The sequence below is a fragment of the Pseudorca crassidens genome, chromosome 9 (genome assembly GCF_039906515.1).
Source record: "Pseudorca crassidens isolate mPseCra1 chromosome 9, mPseCra1.hap1, whole genome shotgun sequence".
Classification (NCBI taxonomy): Eukaryota; Metazoa; Chordata; class Mammalia; order Artiodactyla; family Delphinidae; genus Pseudorca; species Pseudorca crassidens.
Genome location: NC_090304.1, coordinates 30,633,471 through 30,659,503, shown reverse-complemented (window position 1 = coordinate 30,659,503; position 26,033 = coordinate 30,633,471). Strand labels below are relative to the sequence as shown.

The 26,033-nt window shown below is 37.4% G+C and overlaps 1 protein-coding gene across 1 annotated transcript in view; it reads right to left on the bottom strand.

The window, feature by feature from the left end:
* Positions 1–2,688: 2,688 nt before the first annotated feature.
* The window catches only part of LGR4 (leucine rich repeat containing G protein-coupled receptor 4), a 101,648-nt gene continuing 78,303 nt past the window's right edge, over positions 2,689–26,033 (bottom strand). The window contains exons 5-18 of the mRNA XM_067749562.1: positions 20,342–20,557; positions 19,426–19,497; positions 17,471–17,539; positions 16,489–16,560; positions 16,235–16,306; positions 15,832–15,900; positions 13,784–13,855; positions 12,713–12,778; positions 11,935–12,006; positions 10,182–10,253; positions 9,802–9,927; positions 8,856–8,971; positions 8,517–8,600; positions 2,689–5,751 (exon numbers count right to left, since the gene is read on the bottom strand). Coding sequence (XP_067605663.1) covers positions 4,475–5,751; positions 8,517–8,600; positions 8,856–8,971; positions 9,802–9,927; positions 10,182–10,253; positions 11,935–12,006; positions 12,713–12,778; positions 13,784–13,855; positions 15,832–15,900; positions 16,235–16,306; positions 16,489–16,560; positions 17,471–17,539; positions 19,426–19,497; positions 20,342–20,557 — 2,455 coding nt within the window. The 3' untranslated portion in view covers positions 2,689–4,474. The remainder of the gene's footprint in view (positions 5,752–8,516; positions 8,601–8,855; positions 8,972–9,801; positions 9,928–10,181; positions 10,254–11,934; positions 12,007–12,712; positions 12,779–13,783; positions 13,856–15,831; positions 15,901–16,234; positions 16,307–16,488; positions 16,561–17,470; positions 17,540–19,425; positions 19,498–20,341; positions 20,558–26,033) is intronic.

The window sequence follows — 26,033 nt, the reverse complement described above, 5'->3', positions numbered from 1 at the left end:
GAACTCTCCTCAGGGATTGGGGATAGGGATGAAGGTAGTAAGGAAGAGGTGATAGATATTAAAGCTGGTTCCTTTATTCATGCTGACAGAACTGTGTACACTTCTAAGTAAATGGGCTTTATCCAGCTCATAATGCATATTGCTGTAGAAATACCACACAATGAAAACTGACAATGGCTAAAACAGAACACAGGATTTGTCACTGACCAAAGAGTGATATGAAATCTTCAATGAAATTTAGATCTGCAAAATTTGACACCAAAGAATTACAGTAGAAATAATAGTAACTAAGGGCAATCCAGAAGACAGAAGCTATGGTTAATAAAATATGACATGGTTAAAACTATTTAAATGGAATGTAAGTTTTGTTAAAATTTTCAGTAAAAACAATGAAAATGGAAGAAAACTAGAGCAATTTAAATGAGTGATAGAATTGATGGAGGAATAAAATGGCTTTGAGTTTTCATTCTGTATCCCAATTACTCAATATTGGTGTATCTGGTTAAAACCTTTTAGGAGAGCATCTCTCGAATCAATAACAACAGCATCACCCTGGGCCACTTTAGGGCTTCATAAGGGGGTAAACTTGAGAAGCTATTCCCAACAAACATCACCCCACATTACTGAAGCATAGTAGAAAAAAAAACACCAAGTTTTAGTATGTAAGAGACCTGTATTTGAATCCATGGTTTTCCTCTTATTTGCTAGTTTTCCCTAAACAAGCTGTTTTGCCTTTCCAAGTTCTGACTTACTCCTCTGTAAAATAGGGAAATAATCTATCTCCCAGTCATATTTTATTAATTCTCAAAGCTTCTAGCACAGGACCAGACAAGAGAAAATGGTAAATGGTAACTTGTATCATTTAAACTCCAAAACTGTTCCACTGTAACCTCTTGCTATGGGATCTAAAATGTTTTAAACAAATTATGCCCTTGACGCCTCAGAATCATCATCATGACCAACTACTGCATTATGCTGTAACAATCCTGGAGCTAAGAGGCTAAGAGCTGCTGGTGCTGGTGCTTGAACATAATCAAGTCCTGTGGTCTCCTTTCTTACAGCACCTTTTCATTACTGGGACAGAAACCATAATCAAGTTTGGTTGCATTATATAAAATGTATAAATAAGCTCGAAAGAGGGCCTCTCCCCTTAAGTTTCAGGGTATTAACTTAGTAACTTCTCTTCTTACTACTCATTTATTTTCACTTTCACGCTATATTTGAGATAATTCCTATTTTTTGCTGGCTTTGTAAACTTGTGTAAGTGAAGAGTGACCCTTGCTTGAAAATCTCTGTTTCAAAAATAACATCATTATCAGTGAGTCCTATTGCAATATATGACACAATTTAAAAAAATGTATCCCTGGACATATTGAAATATTTTCAGATGAAACAATTAGTTTTAGGTTTGCTTCAAAATAATCCAAGGAGCAGAGGGATTAGAGAAGGTGAGTGAATGGGATGAAGGGGAAACAAGATTTACCATGTGCTGTTGACAGCTGTCAAAGCTGGATGTTGGGTATGGGCAGTAAGGGCCTAGGGCATGGGAGGAGGGGTAATTATAGTATTCTGCTTTTGGTTATGGGAATTCCAAACATATACTGAAGTTTAAAACAAACAAAAACAAAAAACATCTCAAATTAAGGGGAACTGGGTGCTGGTTTGGGTTCTAATTTGCTGTATGTGTCAGGTATTCACTTAAATTTCATTAGGCCCTCTATTTTCCCATCTGTAAAATGAAGTCTTGATGACTGTGAATACTGAATTATTTCTAAGCACAACAGACCCTTCTTATCCACAGGAGATATGTCCCAAGACCCTCAGTGGACGCCTGAAACTGTAGATAGTACCAAACCCTATGTATACTATGTTTTTTTCCCCATACAGTTTAATTTATAAATTAGGCATAGTATGAGAATATCTGAATTGCCAGCATCACTATTCTCATGCTTTGGGGCCATTATTAAGTAAAATAAGGGTTCCTTGAACACAAGCACTGAGATAGTCAGAGACAGCTACTAAGTGACTAACAGGCAGGATATACTGCACAAAGGGATGATTCGTTTCAGAGTAGAACAGCGCAAGATTTCATCACACTACTCAGAAGGGTGTGCAATTTAAAACTTATGAATTTTTTATATCTAGAATTTTCCATTTAATATTTTTGGACTGCGGTTGACTACAGGCAACTAAAACTATGGAAAGTGAAACCTCAGATAAGGGAAGAAAGGGAGGACTACTGCATTTGAGCAATTGGCTACAACTGGAATCATGCAGTTTTTAAAATAATTTGCTTTTAAATAAGATCCAATTGATGGTATCCTCTTAAATTTCACAGTTTGTTTTCCGTGAGTATGGTTCAGACTTAAGATAGAATAAAACCTCACTTCTAAATTTCAGCAAAGTGTTCTCTCAACATTTCTTCTAATACTCTTAAAAATATTTTACTTCAATTTGCTTAGTTTAACACTAAGCAAATTCATTAATATATCAGTATAAATTAAGGCAAAATAGATTGCTTTCCAGAAACTTTAATAATTAAACACACTGCATACAATATTGTATTTCCTGCCATATGTATAGCACAGTTTACCACATATTTTAGATATCTGCTATTCTATTTTTTAAATGAATGCAATGAAAGTACTCAGTAACATGACTTTTGAAAAGAAAAAACTTTTAGCTAGATGTTTTTACCAAGTTATGATTTAATATTTATCAGATGTGTAAATATACAAACATGATAGCAATTTTAAAAACTTGTGAATAGTTGGCCTTACAAAATTACAACACACTGTAAATAAATCCCTCCCACATTTTATACAAACTACATGATTTTGATATACAAAGATTCTGTTTTTATTACACTGACAATATACAACCAAGACTATTTACAATGCAAAAAGTATATAAACCACAATTTAACATTCTGCTACTGGCAGCCACTATAGTTTAGGAGGTAGCTTTAATTAAACGAAATGAACAGAAGCCACATTTCCCAACTTGTGTTCTAAAAATAATTTACATAAGATAAAAATTCATTATATGCACATTATATACAGTTTAATTTTTAAACTGCAATCTAGCTTAATGTCTTTTAGTATCTCCTGAACAACTAATATGGCAGTGGGTTTGCTACTGATTTAGCATATTGTTCAAAAAACGTATTGAACCTTTATAACTTTAAGACTCCACATAGTGAACATGTCAGAAGTCCATAGGTGAGCATCAAGTAAAATTTTTGATTTTTAAAGATATACGCCTAAGCTTTATGCCTTTTATTTTCTCCTTAGTGACATATTTGGCTTGTCAGGCCTAAGCTTTATGCCTTTTTTTTTCCTTGGTGACATATTTGGCTTGTCTCACAAGAACACCGTTCCTGAGCTGTTGCACAGGCTCTTGTAAATCAAAGTAAGGGGGAAAATGTATGGCAGCTTCCATATAATAGTATAGGTTCAGGAGAATCCAGCTCACTAATGAATGTAAGTGCTTTGTGTCATAATTACTCCCAATTTCTTCCAACTAAATGAAATCACTTGCCACAATTTACTTTCTGTATAATTTAAACTATAGGTAGATCACAGACCAACAAAACTGGAAAATACTGATAGCTCCAAGGATATTAGGACGTGTTTTATCAATGAGAACATTACACGGAGCTATCGAATCCCTCAGATACTATTAAAGTCCCATGTAAGTAGCTTAGCCAAATCTACTAATTCACACAGCAATGAGCCGTTTACTTTTTCCTAATAGTGTGATCACAAAACACTGAAGAAAAAATTGCTGTGATTGAAACAAAGCAGTGTATAATGACTGAAAACAAATGTGTTCGGTTATTCTTTTAAAATCTAACAGTTGTTAATATTGTTTTAAAAACATCTTCAGGTTTTAGATATAAATCTCTTAAACAATCTCTATTATGTCAGAGATGGATTAGACAATGCCAGACGATGATGCCTACATGCACTCTCAGAGTCCTATCTGGGAAACAATCCCTTTTTTTGGCCCTGCAGTAAGTTGTCCTGAGATTAATGATGAAACATTAGGTAAAATTAGCAAGACTTTTTCTTCAATTATACAAAATCACCATTTAAAATATTCTTAAAAAAATATTAACAGCTGTTCTTTATCTTGTGCTTAATTCAGAAATAGGTATAAATTTGCTTCTTATGGATCAGAAAAACCTAACGCTATATTGCTATGATATACATAGAATCTTTTTCAAGTTATACATTTGTTTCAAATAGACTATACATTGCTTGGACACTGCATTTTTTCATCCATTGATAGTTTAGGCACTTGTTCTTTGCAAAGGTCTGGTTTAAGAAATAAACTGCCGCCTTTCTCCTTCTTCTAAGTGACACCAGGCAGTGATCACAGAAGTGCTTCCCAGATGAGAGATCAGACTAGGGTTCATTCTATAAACACTGTGATTTGGGTTGATGGGGGAAACAGTCACAAACACACTGATTCAGTCTTTAACTCTTGGGAGATTGTAAGCATAGCGCACCAAAGGGAATCCTCGACTCTGATAGAAGCAGGCTCGTCCACAGGCCTGCACCTGGTCAGAACTGTCCGAGACAAAGGAATCTTCTTCATCTGCGTAGTCAGAATGGGCAGACTGCGTGCCACAGTCGGACCAATAGCCGTCCGGTCTTTGGCAAGAACCCACTGCCAAGGCAGGACAGCTGTGTGATTTTATTAAGTGTTTGCAGGACACTGGCTTGGTCAACAGAAAGGATTCACAGCAGTCACACACAGTCAGGTTACCCTGCAAGTGTGAGTACATGCCGCAGTCATAGTAGAAATCCTGTTCCACACAACCAGCTTGGCTGCTGACGGAAACCGACATGGATCCGTTTTTCTTGGTAATATGTCGCTTCAGTAACTTCCAGTCTTCTTTAAACTTTGGGTTGAAGAAGACATACAGGACTGGATTCAGGCAAGCAGGCAATGGGAAAAATATCAGAGTAACAGACTTCATTATTTCGGGGCTGATAGAAATGGCAGTGATCAATGGCGCAAACGAGAAAAAGGCTACGGGGCAGAAAAAGATGCAGTTGGTGAAGATGAGCCAGGCAACATGCTTAATCATGCTAGAATGTGAGTTCTCTGAAAGGTCTTCTTTTTCCAAGTTGCAGTAGAGTTTAGTGTAGATGATGGCCATTAATAAAAATGCTAGTGAGTTTAACAGCACTAAGGTTACGGTAAATCCCAATGATGGGGTCTCTCCTGTGGGAAATGGCAAGCACAGAGGTGATGCAGAATATTCCCCTCCGTGGAAAAGGGGAAAACAGCCTGCTACTGCCGCACCCAGAAGAGCAAACAGGGCAGCAATCCGGAACTGTCTGAGATGATTGCTTTTCCCATTTTTCATTATATCTTTTGCAGATAAGCTTCTTTCGACGGCCGCTAACATTAATAAAAATATGGCACTCTCTGAGGAGAAAACGGCAAGAAACCCAGCTATTTTGCAGCCACTGCCAATCTCCCACCAAATGCCAAATTCGGCAAATCGGCCCCAGGACACAGCATCCAGGAAAGTTAAGATGCCGGTATAGGCTCCCATGAATAAGTTAGATACAGAAATCAAGCCTATGAACAGTTTGGAGGAAGGCAGTGATGTACAAGATGCAAATGTTGTTAAAATGACAAGCAGGTTGAAAAGCAATGCAACCAAGAAAATGAACCACACAGTAAGACGGATCATCCAGCTTCCCAGTAAATGTTCACAGGGCTTAAAAGCACCTAAAATGAAAGAGAGAAAAGACAACTTATAAAAGACCATATTCCATATGATATGGCTTGAGAGAGAAACTAGAATAATTAATCTACTACAAATTGAACTGATCCCAATTGAAAAGATTACCGTTTCTTTGATATTTTAGTCATTGGACTGGGCTATTTAAAAATTTAATATGTTATTTTAATATATATTTATTTCATTTCTTTTATTAACTATTGGGCAAACCATACAATGATATTTAAAAGAAAATTTTCACTTTTTCTTATACCTAAGTTAATATACATAGCACAGTGTCTAGTACCTGAAAGGTACTTCATAAACTGAGGGCTTGCAATCAGATATACTAGAGTTTGAGTTTGGGGTTCATAACTTGCTGCTCTTACTTGAGAGGGCAACTTAAACCTCTAAGAATTTCATTTTCTCACTTGTGGATAATAACACCTATTTCACAGCGTTGTGTAGCTTAAGTAAAATTACATACACAAGGTACTTAAGCGGGCTACTGGGTACATAGTTGTACTTCAGTAAATGTCAGGTCCTTTCCTTCTTCCTTCCTAGTTCCTAATATACTTTATACTAATTGTATATTATATGTATGTGTAATACATATATTTTTTACACATTTCTTATAGCTTTCAAAAGCAATCTGATGAAGCAGGTTAAGATAGGTATAATTATCCCCATTTTTCATCCAGAGAAACTGAGATTTCAAAGTGTTTGGTTGACCTGACAGAGGTCATTCAGACAGTATGAGAGCCAAATCAATGTTACACTAGTTAACACCAATGTTAACTAGTAATGTAAAACTATGTCCAGTAAAACCCTACATAACAAACTAGGATTGCAAAAACTAATTTAGTAGCTGAGCTGTATGTTCTAGCAACTGACTGGCATGCTAGTTATGTCCCAAATGACAACTGTTTTATTCAAAAGTTAGAGAAAACAGGGAGATCAGCTCGGTGCTTTGTGTCCACCTAGAGGGGTGGGATAGGGAGGGTGGGAGGGAGACGCAAGAGGGAGGAGATATGGGGATATATGTTTATGTATAGCTGATTCACTTTGTTATACAGCAGAAACTAACACAACATTGTAAAGCAATTATACTCCAATACAGATGTTAAAAAGATAGTAATATTTAAAAAATAAAAGTTAGTGAAGAAAAACAGAATTTTGTCTACAGAGCATAAGAAAACTATGTACTGCAACTGCCCAAAAGACACGTTCTAATTTATGTTTCTGGATTGTCCTGAAGTTTGATACATCCCATAAAGCAACTTAATCACTGAGATATTCACAGACCTAACAAACCAGCTCTGCACCATTTATATGATCTCACTCGAGAAACTTAAAAAAAAATTTTTTTTTCTAATTAATTTTTTTATTCCCCCGTCAGGAAAGTGTTAAGAGGAACCTTTCACCTTTATCTCTGTATCTGAACTCTTCCTTCTGCAAGGAACAAGGAGTAGCTAATCCGACCTGGGAGAACAGGACACCCTTTGGAAAGTGTCTGATTAGTGGGTGGAATTACTTTCCCTCAAAAGCCTGGGAAGCTGGCTCCACCCAGTCTGTCTTTGGAAACCTGCTGCTTCCTCGAGTTTTAAAAGAAGGTTCCTGCTCTCCTCCACTTCCTGCTTCTGTGTCAGCACATGGCTGTCTCTGTGTTACTACAAGTGAGTGGAGTGGAGGAAGCAGACCTGCACTTCACTCCTATTGCCACCTGGGGAGATGAGCTCAGACCAACTTTCCTTCTGGTTGACCCCCAAGGTTTAAAATCAGTGTGGAAGAAATGGAATCTCTGCATATTCAGTTTACACTCCCCTTTAATAAAGACGTTCCCTTCCTTATGTACATTCTCCAACACAAGAACCCCAGCAGGGCAAGTGACCCCTTAATTTCTACCAGTCAATACAGAAACTAAATAACTGCATAGACATAAATGATTCTTGTTAATCCCATTCACTCAGCTGATCACTTTAAGATTATTCTCTACACCAGGCAGTGTGCTAAGTATTAAAAGAACACATACACAGCCTCTGAGGAAGCTCACAATTCAGTAGTAATCATTAAAGAATCCATAATATTTACGATTCTGAGTTATAAAATTAATGTCCAGATCATCCTGTGATCATATTAAAGAAGAATCTACTTCATAGCACACAATTTAGCCATTATTTAAATTTTTCTTTAACAGTAAAATTCTAAATCCATCTTCTCTGATAGATTAGGCAGAATACAGTCATGACCAATACGTGGTGTCAATTTAATAACTTTCCCAAGTCTACTGAAGTTCAGTGAAATAAAACAGAAAGAAACGTAATGGCAACCCGCTTGTTGCAACTAGACAAAGCCTGTGCACGGCAACGAAGACCCAATGCAGGCAAAATAAACAAACAAATAAATAAATTTTTTAAAAGTAATGGCAAGGTTTCATTAAAAAAAAAAAAAAGGATAACACTAAAAATCCTTACAGACCAGTAAGAACTGGACCTAGGGTTAAAGTTGCATGAAGAAAGAGCCTCTCCATCCTCAACGTGCACAACTCTCGTCTGGGGAGCTTGTTAAAGATTCTGAGTCACTGGGTCTGGGCCTGAGATTCTGCAAGAGATGGCTAAGCTCCTTGTATACAGACCACACATTGAGTCAGGCCTTATGAAACCATCTAGTCGCACTCCTGTTACAGAAATCACATCTATCCCTGGAAGTTTTAGGTATATTTGCCTAGTGTTTGTTTAAAGCGAGAAACTGCAGTCAAATGTGTTAGGCTTACCTGTCGAGGGTGTACAGTGGATAATGATTTGACTGTGCTCCTCCTTTTCAGCACTGCTGGTGACAACTGCTAGGTCAGTGGGACCTGAATATATAACACAAACTGTTTAATTCAAGGTTCAGGCACTTCAAAAGACCCATCTTTTCCTGCAGTCTTCTCTCTTGTACATGATGTAAGTTCAGCTTGCACCAGGCTTAATAACATATTAAAGATGTCAGGAACACAGTACACAAAAGCCATTTTTCTCCACAGATTTCACATTGATCCTTTGCAAACTGATTACAATAACAGAGACTTTGATTAATGCTGTGTTCTATTTTCAAAAGTTCATGCACTTGCCTTTATCCTTTGCCACACTGTGATCTTGGAGGCTGTTATCTTCTGTGCTTGAATGTGCATAAGAGTCACAACCCCAAAATGCACAACACTGATAAGCATATGGTACAGATAAAGACCTGAAAAAAATGGCAAAATCTATACTGAAATACCAACTTCACAGACATGCTTTTGTTCTGTAAAAAGTAAATACTTTAAGCTGGTCATTATCCGCTCTGGACTTAGTTTCCTCATCTGTTAAAAAGCTCTGGTATCAGATGACACCATGAGTTTCTCCATTTATATAAGGTATGCTTTTAAAAACAATTTGAATCAAGACATCTTTAAAATTTAATAGCAATACTGCAATTTAAAGTAAAATCTCATCAGACTCCTTTTATAAATGAATTAACCACACCCAATTTATCATATGAAACTGGTAGTTTCATTTAAAATTAATGTCCCAGGTCATCTGTGACTTTACACCATTAAATGAATTCACTTTGTTCATATAAGTATAATGAAAATATTTATTCTCTTCTCCCATAATAATATTCCCAAACCCTCTCTCTACTATATCTAGTAAGGTCCCCTCTCTAACTCTAATATCTCTGTAAAGTATTATCACATTGTGTCAACTTTCTGTAGGTTCACATGTGCTTTCTGCCATCTTGTTGCAAATGACAAATCCCACTATATACAAAACCATTCTGATGAAGGGCTAGATTATCTCTTTGACAGCAACATGGTCTGCAATTCATGTCCTCAACAACTATGGACTAATGCTCATGTTCTATTTTTTTCCAAGTTTGTGAGGACTGAGGTTGAAAATACTCTTAAATGATAGCCTCCCAGAAAATCTGGGAACCACAGCAAAAAAAAAAAAAAAAAAAAAAAAAAACCCAGGACACTCTATAATCTGGAGGTTTACCAAAACTTCCACAAAAAAGAAAAATAAGCAAAAACACACCTGAGATTAACAAAGTCTTTTGCTGCTAAGGCTTCTTTCAGCTTGAAGTTGCCCACAAGTTTCAGCTGATTTAGTCCATTTAGGCCTTCCGTTGGAAATGAAGTTAATTCATTGAAACTTATATCTCTAAAATGTGAATAAGACTTCAAATTAACTCCTAAGACACAAATCTGTACATGCATTAACATCACAAGTCTCAGAGTTCTAAGAGGAAGTTTAGGTGTGCGAAAACCATTTCAGAAGCTGCCACTACATCATAGCAGGTTAGCATTTATACAAGGGAACACTAAAAAGAGAAAATGATTTGGGTAGGACAATGCTAAAACACAAGTTTCTGCAGACTATTCACTACTTTCATGATATTGCTGCATGAAACTTACAGGTTAGTTATTGACCCAAGCTTGGCAAAAGCTCTGTCGTGAATTTCATGGATCAGGTTTCTACTCAGATCTCTGCAATTATAAAAATAAAGTGTTACTCTTTTGAAATAAATTCCAAATGCAGACTACACTTTAGAATCTGCTGTAGTCACAATATCCCTGATAAGATAACAAAGATCTTTAATCTTGTTCAACAACATTTTTAATGTTTATGTTAAAGTCCTTCCCTTCACAGCCAAATATTTCTTGGAATGTGTTCCAGGGAGCAGTAATTCTAACTGGCATCTGTTTCAAACAGTTGTGAATTTTCTCCACCTTATCATTCTGATACTAGTTCAGAAATATAAATGATATGCTATAACTTCTGGTACTATTAACTAGGTGAGGAAAAGCACAGCTCCTGACAAAGCTGAAAATAAAAACAGGCTTCAGGTTATTTGCCTTCTCAAAGGTTAGTGATAAGGCCGTGAGGGAAGACAAATAATCAATATGCAAACAAGAGCATTCCAGAAGGGCTTCAGATATCATTCTTTCCCCAAGCAGGAAATAAAAACCATATCAACACCAGAGCCATATACTATATTCAGAAACACACCCTGAGGAATTCTGATATTACAGAATTAATAAAACAGAGACATAATCTGCAACCACACTTACATGGAGACTTAATGGAAATTTAAACATAGGTTAAATTCATTCCATGACACATCTCCTGGATAACAGGAAAATTCGACAGACTTGGTTCCAAATCATGAAAAGGCCAGCTAGCTTTTCATTGTTGTCACTTATCAGCGCTCTAGAAGTGATGGCAGCTGGGAGCCAGTCCCCTTCCCCACTACTGCCCAGACCCACAGGAAGCCTGTTAGCAACAAGGAAAGGTCCAGCAACCCAACTACCAATAAAGTATTTCTCTAGCAGACGCATGTTTAATTTCTTAATGGGGATCTACTGGAAAACATGATTTTAATATATGTAATTTCACTTCACTGTCAATGTTTCAAATTCTTTTCTGTATAAAAAAAAATTGTTCCCTATTTAGTGTATTGCGTCTTCTGCATTGCATGAAGGCCGTGACATGGTTTGTCTTAGTCATCTCTGTATTCCCAAGTGCTTAATAGAGTACCAGGCACAAATATGCACTCAAATACAAATCACTTTTTAAATGAGTGCTTCTACTGCATATTAGCTGTGTTTGCCATGATAGGTACCCCAGTGCAGGGGTCAGCAAACTTTTTCTGTAGAGGGCCAGATGTAAATATCCTTCACCTCTGGGGGTCACACGGTCTCTACTGCAACTATTTGACTATCCCATAGTATGGTGAAAGCAGCTTTAGGCAATTCTTAAACAAAAAGTCAGGGCTGTGTTCTAATAAAACTTAATTTACAGAAACAGGAGGCACGCTGGATCTGACCCACAGGCTATAGTTTGCCCACTCAGCCCCTAACAAACTGACAAACTTCATTATCATGACTTGAAAACACACAAGGTGCGTTTCTCAAGCTATACACGTTATACTTTTTCACTCACAAATGGGCAATCTCATAACTTAGCAATCTCATAAATTAGCTAAGGTGAAAAAATGCTGAAAGGAAATTATTTATGAAGTACCATGTGGTAAAGTTTGAAAAACAACATTTATGCATAATAAATCCTATATTTAAGTATATCTACTAACATGGGAATTATAATGATACATTAATTTACAGTTTAACAAAAATTTTATTTGTCTCTAATAATCACAGAGGAACTTACAGAATCCTTAGGGATGTCAGGCCTTGAAAAGTATCTTCCTTTATTTGGTGGATCTGATTACGTTGCAAAGAACTAAAAAAAGAATAAGAATTAAAGATAAAAGAAAGAGAAAAAAAGCAAGAAAATATTTTCTATTTTGAAAAATAACATTTCTTAATTAAACTTTTTCTAAGTTTAAACATTCATTCATGAGTAACATTAATTGATCTTGTTGAAAGTAAAAGGAACTGTTGTTTCCTTGTCTAGAAGATGAAAGGGTTAGACTAATTGGTATTTCACCCAAAATTACACTGAGAGTTAAGGTACACTATCTAAATTCCTCACCAACTCCACATAGTAGTGACAGCAGGAAGACAACATAGTGAGAAAGGACCCAAGACGCAACCATACCAAGTACCACAGAAGGAAGGTCAGAGGAAGGAGGAGATAACATGGGAGTATAAGTTCCTCCCTTTCCTGACCTCTCAGTCAACTCCCACCAGAGCTGTCCTGTATAGCTACACTGTAGATATCCACATCTGGACCAGTTTTTTGTTTGGTTGGTTTTTCATATACACCACCCTCCTCCCATACCATCTCATAGAATGCCTGATAGACAGGTGCCCGATAAATGCTGGTCACATGAACACACCTGGTACCATTGGACATTTATTCATAGGAACACCTGATTATGTGAATTTCTAAGATCTTAATATGAAAGGCATTTATTTACAATAGGAAAGGCTCAATGAATTAACAATAGACCATAGAAAAAAGAGTAAGTCAAAGACCAACTTACATTTCTTCCAGAGCATGGCAACCATTAAAGCTGGGAAGGTCTTTTATATTGTTGTAAGATAAGTCCCTTAAAATAACGGAAATTAACAAATTAATTTTATCTTATCAGAATACTACATTATGAGAGCTGTACTCAGAAGCACTGAAAGCAGTGCTAAGATCTGTAATAAAGAGATACGGCTGAACAACAAAAGCAACTTTTTTTTTACCCAAGACACATAAGCTTTCTAGAGCACCTACCTCAGTGACAGAACAGGCTTAAGACTGGCAAACTTCAAGTACATAATGTTGAGTATAGACAATATAAAATATATTTTAAAACATTAAGAATATACAATAAATATGAAAAATACAGTGCAGAAAATATATAAAAATTATGTCCAAATGGCAGAGTTACAAGTTTTTTAATTCATATTTTTATAATATTGTTTATACCATAAATAATTTCTATGTTGTTATTGAATTTAAAAGCTGTAAGAGGAGTGTTATATGTACTCACATTTTAAAAAATATTTATAGTAAATAAAAAATTGGGACTAGTTAACTCTGTTAATCCCATGCAGTGTTTCCTCAGTGTTATCATTGTGTTTGATACTCCATGACACCATTTAACTACTTGCTTGATCAGTCAGTCATTTATTTTGTTACTATCTCTTGCCACTGAATACTTGTTAACAACTTAGTAACTTAATTGTTTGTTCTTGTGACAACTTTACATCCTTTATTTACTTTTAATTTCCAGGGCAGCTTAGAGATTTTGGAAAGCTCCATGCTTAATTGGTTCCTGATCCAAGAAAGACTGGGGCTCTTACTTGGGTTATGGATGAAAGAGCAGCATACAGACAGCTAACTCCCCTGGGGCAACTAGAATAAGGATGAGGAGTCAGGATAAAAAAAGAAATCAAGGAAGCGGGATACTAAAATTCCTGCTCATTTCCATGAAGGGAACCAATAAGAAATAATTATACCTTAATGTCACCTAATGAAAAGAGTTCATTAAAAATAAAACTCAACATGTGTGAAGTACATAAAACAAAGAAAGGCAGGAGAAGGGAAGAAGAATCCAACTTACAAAGTCCTAAGCATCTTCTGTTCTTGGCACAAATTACTGGATATGCTGCTTATCCTTGTACCAGTCAAGGTCCTATGGAAAAACATGGTCTAAGAAATGATTCAAGTTGAGATAGTAAACAAAATTCTATTCTCATATAGAAACATACATGCTCACATACTTGCATATGGACTAGAGTCTATGTGTCCCACTGCCTAACTACTCCCTAAAGTAAGGCACGTGGGAAGAAGAATGAACCCTTAATACCAATATTATTTTCATAGTAATGCAGAAGAGCTTGTGACACGAGAACTTAATATTGTCCAGATGATAAGCTTGAGTTCTCATGTGGACCAACAGAAAAAAATGAATCCGTAGTCACAGCCTGACCACAAGTTCTGCAAGTTCTGTCACCCCCTCATACCCAAAACATTTGAAACCAGGATAGCATCCTGCCCCGCAAACCATGTTTCTATCTTTTCTTTCAATCAACCTGACTCAATGTTCTGAAACTTTCTTTTAATCCCTGTATGATCAGGCCACTCAAGATGGCTGTTCTCTTGCTCTCTGTATAGCCCCTGCCTGACCAGGGCCTGCTTTACCTACACCCTACTCACATGACTGACCTTCCTGCATACTTGCCCCAGACCCCAGCTAGTGATAGTTCTTATCAAAGGGTGGTGAGAGGCATGCCCCTCTGCTGGTTTCCCTGGTAACTAATTAGCCAACCTGATGTCAATTCCTATAACTGGCAATCTCCCCTTCCCCCCACCCCGGGAGCGAAGACTGCTGCCATGTCCTGCCTTCCGTGTGCCAGCGGGGTGTTGCTCCAGGACCTTGCTTCAGACATGTAAGCTCCCCCATCCATTAAACCACTGCTGTCTCTGTTGCTGACTCTGGGCTCTTTCTTCGGTCATGAAGCTGGACAAGTGCAGGTCTTATAGACCTGAGGGGTGCAGCCCAGCAATCCCCTCCCTTTCTACCTCCCCATCTGCAGTCAGTCACCAGTTCCTGTTCTTCCGTCTTCTGTAGGTCTCAGCATCTGACCCTCTCCATTTTTTCTGCTACTATGCAGATCAAGGGTGAAATGATGCAGAGAGGGGTAGAGGAATCTCAGGCCACATGGAGGAACTCCAGTGATGGATCGAAGACACAGAACTCTCATGGTTAAATGTGTTCATTTAGCCAAGTGGAGTATTCCCATGGCCCCCTCACCATTCTACCTCTAGTCTCTCTTACCCTCTTCACGCCTCCTCCTCCAACATTTTCAACACCTCCAAACTGCCGTAAGAGTAGACTTTAAACTCCTTAGCTCAATGCTTCCCAACTTTTCTTACATCTTGGCACACACGAATGTTGTAACTTCTGCGGCACACTGTGGTAAGGCTCCTTGTGGCAGAGATCCTAACCACGGTCAGGCCCCACATGGCTTCTGGAGGGCTGAGGTCATCAAGATCTTAGATGCACCTGCAGCCCATTCACAGGCCGCCCACTGAGAAGCTTTACCATAACCAAATGTTCAGTACTCAAGGTCTGTCACTTTAAAATTACAAGCCCAACAATTTTCCAGATTTCTCCATATCATTCCCCATTTGATTATAAACATGCAATTTTAGCTATATTTGATCATCTGTATGCCATACCTGAGTATATTTTCAGTATTCCCGGTTTTACTAAATCCTGCCTTTCTAAATAAAAGACCAGGTCTGGGAGACCTGACAGTATCCAATTTTGAAACGTTTCACCTCTTCCATAAAGCCTTTTCTGATCGTCTACATCGATTGCTCCACTTCTGAACTCCTAAATCACTGCTTCTAATTTGGTACTTACTTACTGCCTTATAGTTTCAGTGACCTTTTCAGAACTTACCTCTCACATACTAGGCTATATACTCTACCTGAGTTGACTGACTCCAAACCCTATCCATCTCTATGCATGATATTCACAAACCAAGATTGTAGAAATCAACATTAACTCATCATCATCATCACCAAAAAGCACTGGCAACCTACTAGCAGGCCAGCGTGGTGTTATCTTTACACAGCCCTTCTTCAAAAGGCCTCACTTACAGACTCTCCAGATGGGCAGTTCCAGTCAGATTGGGAAACCGCTGTACCATGCTTGCACCACGAATGACTCTTTAAGAAATTGGGAGATAAAAAGTAATTTAAAATAAAAATTTTCATAGATAATATTTTCATTTTATTTTTTAAACAGCTGACAATTACAGTACCACTATACCTAAAAAGATTAGTTTCATCTCTTGATTGGACCTGAAAGTGTGATAATTTTGACCAAGTGTTCACATAAATAAGAATCATCATAAATTTTCAAAATTGTCTTTTGGATTTCCACCCAAGAAAAAGAAAATAAAAGATTCTGCTGTCTGGAGCTACAATGATAAATTCTAGTTTTCCATTAAAGCAACTGTGTAAATATTCAGGTTTGTTTTTAAATTTCTATAATACTTACAAGGAATGCAGATCAGATAAATTGTGAAATGCTGAGTTCCCCACAAAAGATAGAGGATTATCATACAAATGTCTGTAAAAATAGCCAAAAAAGCAAAGTTTTCATATGTTCACAAGCACTCCAACACTAAATCTATGTTCACAAAGCTCATATATCTAACAGCCTGAATTTCCATTCTTTATCCAGATGTTTGGCATTGTACAGACATTGCTTTACATGATTACATATTAAAAGAAAATTTCAAAACTACTTACATAGTTCTTAAGAGTGGATTACCATCAAATGCTCCATCAGGAATAACAGAAATAGAATTACTGTGAAATAACCTACAAAGATAGAAGAAAAATATTTTGAAATGTTTATCCCCTTGTGAAATAAGTTAAAACCTGAATATCTATTACTCTTCAGTAGGATGTAAAATATAACTGATAACAACTACATGAAAATTTCAAAAATGTGGGGAAATTGAATTTTTAATTCCATCTCATCTTTTCCAGGACCATACCTAATTCTTTTTAAACCCAATGTTTAACCTACTACCACTGCCAGGTTCCTTATATACATTTAGCTTGCTTCATCCTCAAAGAACTTTTGACTGCATGCATCACAGGTATTCTAAACCCAAAATCTCTCTCATTGTCACCTGCATTTAGTTTTTAAGAAATGCATCTCAGAATATTTGCTATCAACTCATGACACACGATCTCTGTTATGCCATGTGCATTCTTATCTCTGACCTTGACAAATCCAATATCTAAAATGCTCCCTCATCTCTTTCATTTATCTAAATATTTCCATTCTTTCAAGTCCAGTCAAATTCCTTCTCTTTGGTGATGTTTTTTTCCAATGACCCCAAGCCTCAGTGAGGTCTTTTTCTGGAATGATTTATTTATCCTATTCACTCAGCACTTATTTCCACCTAGAAACTGCTCTCTGTCTGTCTTATATGGTCAGCCTCCCCAGTGGGACTAAGACCACAGCTCCTATAAAGCAGAGACCATACCTTATGGCTTGCTTCACCAGAATCCAGCCCTATACAGTAATCTATGCTCAGAATTGTCCGTGCTAGCCAATATAATCCAATCTGTATGATTGTGTGTGCATGTGTGTGTGTGTGTGTGTGTGTGTACTATGATACATATAATGGAACAAAGATGTTCTAAAATCTCATTGTTGGAACATTAAATGGTGAATTCTAGGGATATTAAGGCACAGATAGAGCAAAGCAATACTCACAGCTCTTTTAGGCTGGGAAGGGCTTTAATTGCCTGAGGAAATTCCCCCAAATTATTATAGTTCAAGTCCCTAGAAAAAAATTGGAAAAACACATAAGAACATTGAAGGATGGTCACAATTTATAAGGTATTTTGGTACAAATTTTTTTTTTTTTTTTAATCACATCCTCTGGATGATAATCTTTCTTTGACAACCAATCGCCAGTCCATTTAATTAAATGTACACCTTTTCTTAGATTACTGAATAGAAAAAAGAATCTTAATGCTTCTATGATGTTTTAAGTCAACAACTTTAAAAGTGCAAACAACTCTCAGAATCACATATTACGGGTGCATTAAATAAGCCAATCACCTGAATGGCAGTTCTCCATAAAATGGAATTTATTGACTATCATCTGTAAATGACAATAGCCTGAGACTGAGGTTTCTATTTTAGGTTCAGAGTGGCTTCCTGAACTTCTGGTATGAGGGCGGCTGACCTCGGCCCTAACATCAGCAGGATGACCTAAGTATGAATAAGGAGAAGGACCAGGACGGTTTCATACAACCACAGTCCTCAAGTGGGTTACAAATTGTTGAGAAAGTTCCATTAATTAGGAGAGGGAAAAGCCGTAGTGATCTGTACTTCTAAAAGTCTTAATTCTGAGTGTATTTTATTTTATTTATTTACTTCTTGGCCATGCCACAAGGCACGCGGGATCTTAGTTCCCCAACCAGGTATTGGACACTCATCCCTTGCACTGGAAGCGTGGAGTCTTAACCACTGGACAGTCAGGGAAGTCCCTCTGAGTGTATTTAAACTTTAGTTTCTTTTAACCTAAAGAGAATGTTAGCATATGATCAGCGATTGATTTCAGAATGAGAGTAAATAAAATCAAAAGGCCAGCACCTTAGAGACCAATGTTGTTTTCCTTTTCTACATAGAAAAAAAATGGTAAATAAAAATTTAACTGGGAAGAAGAGGTTTAATTTTAATATAATTAGAATAATATATTGGAATAATACAAGGTTTAGGATCAGAAGACCTGCCCAGTCTTTTGTTCCACTGGTATTTACATACTTAGAATAGAACTGGGTTCGGCAGTATCTTCTTCAAGAGCTTCAACTTTCAAATATCCACTGATACTTACTATCTTTTAGTGGTTTAAACAGGAAAGTGAATTAATAGAGTACTAAAAGATTTTAAGTCTTCTCATTGACTGACAGTTAACCCAAAAATTCAATTAAACAAAATATTACAAACCCTAAGCATTCCAATCAGATGTTACTCACCCATCTAACTGGGACATTCTCTGAATCATTTACTATACCACGATGGCTAATATTATATGTCTCTGAATAAAGGCAACTAGTACAAACCAAAACAACAAAAATAAAGATCCTACTCTTGATTACACACAGCTGCACTATGTCTTTTGCTCATATCATGGTACAATGGACAGCTTTGAAACAGCCAGAATTCTCTAACACTTTAACAATAGAAACAACAACAAAAGTATCCTAAGCAAAATGGAAACCTTCATCACATTTAGCATATAAAAGCAGAGATGGTATTAAAACCCACTGTTAACAATTAGCAAGGCAACTGAGATGAGGGAGAAAACAAAGAAACAAAACAACTTTTCCAGTATTAATTTTATAAGGTTCAAAGTTCCAAAACTGCCTATCATACGAACAAAACCAAAGTTTTTGAAAAGGTGTACAGCTTGGCAGACTGAGCTGGTTTTACCACGTCCTTTTGTAAGAAATATCAATCTGGTACGCCATTTTTAACCAGAAACCTAGATTCGTTTTCATGACTGTGTTATCTGAAGGCAAGACTTTAGTCATGTATTAAAGCAAATTAATAATGCGCTGAACTTAAGACTATTACTTTTTTTCCTTTTTCTGCAATGAAATGCAAATTTGCACTGTCAACTTCCCAAGTGTGATCATCCAAAATACGAATAAACTTACAAGGTCTCCAGGTTATCTAGTCCCTCGAAACAGTGTTGACCCAGGCTTTTAATTTTATTGTTATGAAGATGCCTATGGAAAAAAGCACGAAAATGACTTTTGCCTCACCCAGAAGTAACTATTATAATGTTTTACATGTCTAAATTGGTAGAGCTTAAAGGAATGGTGCAGCTAAACACTGCAACACTTGACTAATGGAAAACAAATAGCATTGGGTAGATATCTCTTGATAAATACTGCACAGACTCGGATTCACTGAACATAGGAGGCCAGTGGAAAAGGAACATATCTCTAGTGGAAGAGGAGTGCATACATGGAAGATTCTTAATTATTTACCCATATCCAAACAAAAGTTTTGGTGAGCTTTTAATTATACGAAGCAAAACTTTGATGAGTTCTCCTATGAGGAGGCAGGGGAAATGTCAGCTTACATCAGTGAGAATCAGTAACAGATTTTACAAGAAATGCCACTTTATTATGTCCAAGTTTTTGCAACAACAGAAAATCACATACTCTTTGAATAGACAGTAAAAACATGAAATATCACTGAAACTCATTTTCTATGGGCATCTCCAAAAGGATTTCCGCCTCTTTTAACACTGAATGCATTGCTGGGATACAAGTAAAAGCTGTACCAGTGTTTGCTGAATGACCCACTTTCTTCTCCTGACTACAAATGGCCATTTATTTTTGAGACATTCAACTGTTACCATCGAACGTTAATTTTTATAAAATTATCTTGTTTTGTATTTTTAAAAGTCAGCACATGTAATTTTGTAAAAAAGGCAGATCCCCCAAACACCAGCTCTCCAAGAAAATACTCCGTGAGGTACTTTCATAACAATTTGTCACAAGAACTCTGCTTTTGCCCCCAAATTAACACAAATATATAGTATTAAAAGGGGTGGATACTTACAGAACCACCAGGCTGGACAGGTTAGTAAATGCAAAATCCGGGATGCTGGAGATTTTGTTGAGAGCCAAGGTCAGCGCCTGCAGGGTCGGCAGATTGCTGAGGGGATGCACTGGCACCTCTGTCAAACTGTTGTCATCCAGCCACAGATGCCGTAACTGAGTGAGCCCCTCAAAACTGTCCTCAGGCACTGCGGTGATATGGTTGGCATCTAGACGCCTGACAGAGAAAAACAACCACCTTCAATAATGGATTCTAGTGGAATGAGTCAAGGCAAGTCACACAACTCTCAGGGTTCAAAAAAAAAAAATGGAGTTCTAAAAATGACCAAAGCCACAGCATCCCTTATTTCTTTAATTTCACTAGAAGTTTTCCTAAAATCTAACAATGTTTCCAAGACCAGCATATGGAACTCAGGTGTCTCCCTTCCTTCATAACAAAGAGATGCATACAAATCTGAATCCTTGGCTAAGCACAACTGTATGGCAGAATGATATATTAAAGAAAGAAAGAAACCCTCAGAGCTCAAGTGCGAATTTTATGTTGCAGAATGTACTTATCAAAAATATAGAAAAACAACAAGAAAAAACTAAGCTGACCAAATAATCTATTTTACTTACAGTTTTATAACTAATATTTGATATTAAATTTAATTGCTATTCTGACTTGGTACCAAAGGGGAAAGAGTAAGAACATACTTACAATTTTTTTCTACAGCAACAAACCATTTCAATAGATTCTCAACAATCCTTATTACTACCAGGCAATTTAAAATATGTGTCGGGCTTCCCCGGTGGCGCAGTGGTTGAGAGTCCGCCTGCCGATGCAGGGGACACGGGTTCGTGCCCCGGTCCGGGAAGATCCCACATGCCACGGAGCGGCTGGGCCCGTGAGCCGTGGCCACTGAGCCTGCGCGTCCGGAGCCTGTGCTCCGCAACAGGAGAGACCACAGCAGTGAGAGGCCCGCGTACCACAAAAAAAAAAAAAATATATATATATATATATATATATATATATATATATATATGTGTGTGTGTATGTGTGTGCGTGTCACGTACTGGCAAAGCAACCCTCTCCTCTTCTCTTAGGCCTAAGTACATCTGAAAAATTAGTTTGTCAAAATTAACAGATATTAAGAAAAGGGCAAACTGTCCCTAGGAAAAAATTAAACAGCTCCTCCGATCAACATTATTGTGGCTTTAGAGTTTCTTGGATTTTCCCCCAAATTTTGGAATTAAGGACACCTTACTAATAGGATTACCCATACTTAAAAATTAAATCCCCATCTGAAAATCTGAGAAACCAAGTCCTAAATGTTAGTTTTGACACAACCAGGCGCAATTGTTGGAATAACTGCTTTTTGCCAAAATGACAAGTTAGTATTAATATGGTGAGGAACCGTATGCACCAGGCAAATCACAACTTTCTTCGCAAATACCTTGTTGATATAACTTCACTATTTAAATCCATATCTCACAGGCTTGGATCTCTTGGTGAAAATTAGGGAACACTAGAAAACAGGTGCAAGGTCAAAACGACAGCCTTTTTTTTTTTTTTTTTTTTTTTTTAAGCGGTACTTAGGCCTCTCACTGCTGTGGTCTCTCCCGTTGCGGAGCACAGGCTCCGGACGCGCAGGCTCAGCGGCCATGGCTCACGGGCCCAGCCGCTCCGCGGCATGTGGGATCTTCCCGGGCCGGGATGCGAACCCATGTCCCCTGCATCAGCAGGCGGACTCTCAACCACTGTGCCACCAGGGAAGCCCAGCAGCCCATTTTTTAAAGAAAGCAACTTCGGCAGTCTTCAAGTTCAGGAAATTCTGACTTCAGAGTGCTTTTCGTGCCTCCTGTTTCTCTGTGCTGCTCCAGCTTCGGATTCTGCCATAAGTGTCTCTTTTTCCTCCATGCAAGTGCTGAGCCCCCGCTCCCAACTAACTGCCCCAGCCCCAAATGCAGTCTCCTTTGCAGAGGCAGATTGGTCGAGGTCAAAGACCCTTGGTTCCGGTAAGGATCTGATGGAAGCCTTCTGTTTGATAGTCAGGATAACTTGAAGAGCACTAAAAAGTGGAGAGCTTCAGAAACTGAGCAGCTGCCTTAAGAATCCACTTAGAAACAAACAGTTTTAGGTTTGTTTATTCCTTGTACTTTCTAGAACCTACCTAACCCTGAGAAGAGACAGGCATCCTTTATATAACAGACTGGCAAAGGACTGGCTACAGAGCTGCTTAGCAGATTTTCTTTAATGAGTAGATGGCAGTGTGTTCAAGCACACACACACATACACACATACACACGCACACGCTTCACAGCCTCAAGGAACTTCTACTTAGGAAGAGAGAGACATTTTGTTGAGGCGGAGAGAGTTAAGGACATTTATTTCACATTCACACATCTGGACATTTTCTATAAATAATGTGGAGCTGAAATATAATCATACAATTAACCATATAATGTAACTAAATCATGCAATTAAATTCTACACGTAGCTAATCTATCTGCAATTCATTCAGCTCGTGTAAACTGAGAATCTTGTTAGGTACAAAAGGTAAAAATGGTGAACACGACAGTAATGAGGAGACTGACCCACAATATAACTAACAGACTGAAAAATGACTGCAGAGTGCTTAAAAAGTGCTATGAAGTAAATAAACAGGGTACTGAGATCAGGATTAGCAGGGGCTGAGGGGGAGGGTAGCTTCTTACAATGTATTGGTCAGGAAAAGCATCTCTAAGAAGGTGCCATTAAACTGAGATCCAGAGCAGGTGGCAAAGGAAGCTGGGCAAGGAGTGTTTGAGGCAACGGAAACAGTGAGGGCAGAGACTCAGTAGCAGAAACCCACTGGGTGTGGTCCCAGCAACTCCCAGAAGGTCTGAGTGACTAGAACACAGGAGGAAGAGAGTGGAGGGTCCAGGGAGACACAGATGTGGATGCAAATGGGGACCAGATGACACAGAGCCCCATTAGATCAGGTGAGGATTTAGATTGTATTTTAAGCACAAATTGAAATCCCTCCCCAGCTTCTCTGTGTCACAACAGTTTAAAAGTTTAAATTGCTCATGTTATAAGAGTGAGGATAATGTTCATTCACACTGTAGAAAATATTGAGCAGTGCTCCCCACACATACACACACACAACACTCCACTGACATTAAGTCCTCTCTATATGTGTTTCATTAAGATGTACATCCAGTATAAGGTAAATAAGTACTAGGGATGTAATGCACAACATGATAGATATAATTAACACTGCTGAATGTTATATATAAATGCTGTTAAGAGAATAAATCCTGAGCTCTCATCAAAAGGAAAAAAAAAATTTTTTTTTCTATTTCTTTAAGTATCTGTATGAGATGATGTATTTTCACTAAATTTATTGTGGTAATTATTTCATGATGTACATAAGTCAAAAAATTATGCTGTACACCTTAAACTTATACAGTACTATATGTCAATCATTTCAATAAAACAGGAAGAAAAAAAGATGTGGCAAAAAACTATAATAAGAAAAGTTGTCTAGACTTTATTTATTTATGTATTTATCCATCTATCTATCTTGGTTGTGTTGGGTCTTCGTTGCTGCACACAGGCTTACTCTAGTTGCAGTGAGCAGGGTCTACTCTGCGTTGTGGTGCACAGGCTTCTCATTGCAGTGGTTTCTCTTGCTGCAGAGCCCGGGCTCTAGGTGCACGGCCTTCAGTAGTTGTGGCACGTGGGCTCAGGAGTTGTGGCTCACGGGCTCTAGAGCACAGGCTCAGTAGTTGTGGCGCACGGGCTCAGCTGCCCTGCGGCATGTGGGATCCTCCCGGACCAGGGATCGAACCCGTGTCCCCTGCGTTGGCAGGCGGACTTTTAACCACTGTGCCACCAGGGAAGTCCCTTCTAGACCTTTTTTAACATAAATCCAGTATTATATACACCATTTAGGCTCCTGCAGAATTCTGTGCTACACCCCACCAAAGAAAAGGGGTGGTCTTAACTTAGCAAGATAACCAGGTGAGTTCTGAGCTAAGATAGTAGTGAAACTACCTTCTATGTAAAATAATAATACAACAAAAAGTGCACAGACACAATTTCCTCTTTTAAAAATTTCCCCAAATTGTAAAATCAGCCATACGTAAGAGATCAAAAGGAAGAAATCTGGGAAAATGGAACCCTTAAATAAAAAGTTAATGAGAAAAAGGATTTGTGGTGACTCAAATGGTTAATCCTTACACCTCAATCCACATGTGGGTGTTGGTGGCACACCCATAAATGTAATGAGTTTGCACTTACACTGAGATCAATGTTTCACAGAGAAATGGTCTTAGAAAGCATGGCTTTGTACCAATGACCTACACTATTAAAATTCATCCTAACTAACAGACCAAAAAACAAAATACTGTAACTGATTCTTTCAATAGGGGCAGTAAATGGCATTAGATATCTCACAAAGTGAAGAGATTATGTGGCTTAAGTTATTTTACCATTTCAACTTCGTTTGGCAAGAGATAACTATTACTTTATTTAAGTGCACTTGAGTTGTTAAACAGTTAACAATGTATTAACTAAATTCCCTTACTATTTTCATCTTTAAAATGTGCTTCTTTTCCCTATTCTCAAAAGCCTGTTTTATATCTTACTGAGACTCATACTTTTTTCTCTTGACGTAAGTGAAATTACAGTAACAATTTTAAATGCAGCTATTTACTGATGAATGTCTATGTTATCATAAACACTTGTTCTGTGTAATCAAAAGCTCGCCCTTTTTCTCTCTACTCCTCACTTACCAATAATGTAGACATTATAGTATTATACTCTGTTACCAGTTTCAAGTTCAAAATACTTAGATTCTGTTACGGTAGAAATCCTAGGAAATTAAGTCTTTGAAATCCTTTAATAGTCAATATAAGTGTGAACAACTATAAAGAAAAAAATTCTAGTGGATCAAATTCTGACATGTCATTTTAATATCCTGCTCAGGTAACGCTTTAGCCATTTTCATGGCTTCGTGGAAGGTTGTTAGGTTAGCTTTTTATTAATATCTACAATTCACTTTCAGATTTTATAGCCATCGTCACCCATTTGCATCAAACCACTTCTGATCAATTTCAAGCCCTAATGAACTTTGCTCTCTCTGAGTACTATTTCAAAACCACAAGGAAATCTTTCATGTAATTCAGGTCTGAAGATCAGATTTGCAAACTGACTCAAGTGTTGATAACACTGTTTTACACCAGGACAGAATTTCAATTGTATCCAACTTGACCACTGCACCCACTATGCTAACAAACCCATGAACATTTCCTTCTTAAATAAAACAGGCCTGGCACATAGCTCCTTATATTTCTGATACATATAAAAAAAAAAATCTGATACATATAAAAAAAAAGGTGCATATAAAAAAAAAAATTAAAAAAGTAGTTTGACTCCTCTCCTTACCCCTACCTCCCTCCCATCCCAATCTGGGAGATAATTTAAACAATGCACTGTACTCAGTGAGCGATGAGCACAGTATGCTTGTTTAAAACATTATTTTAGAGGAAGATACCTATGATTTTTGTGAAAATACTTTATTTTTTTTTAACTTTTTATTTTATATGGGAGTACAGTTGATTAACACTGTTGTGTTAGTTTCAGGTATACAGCAAAGTGATCCAGTTATACATATACATGTATCTATTCTTTTTCAAATTTTTTTCCCATCTAAATGATCAAAAAT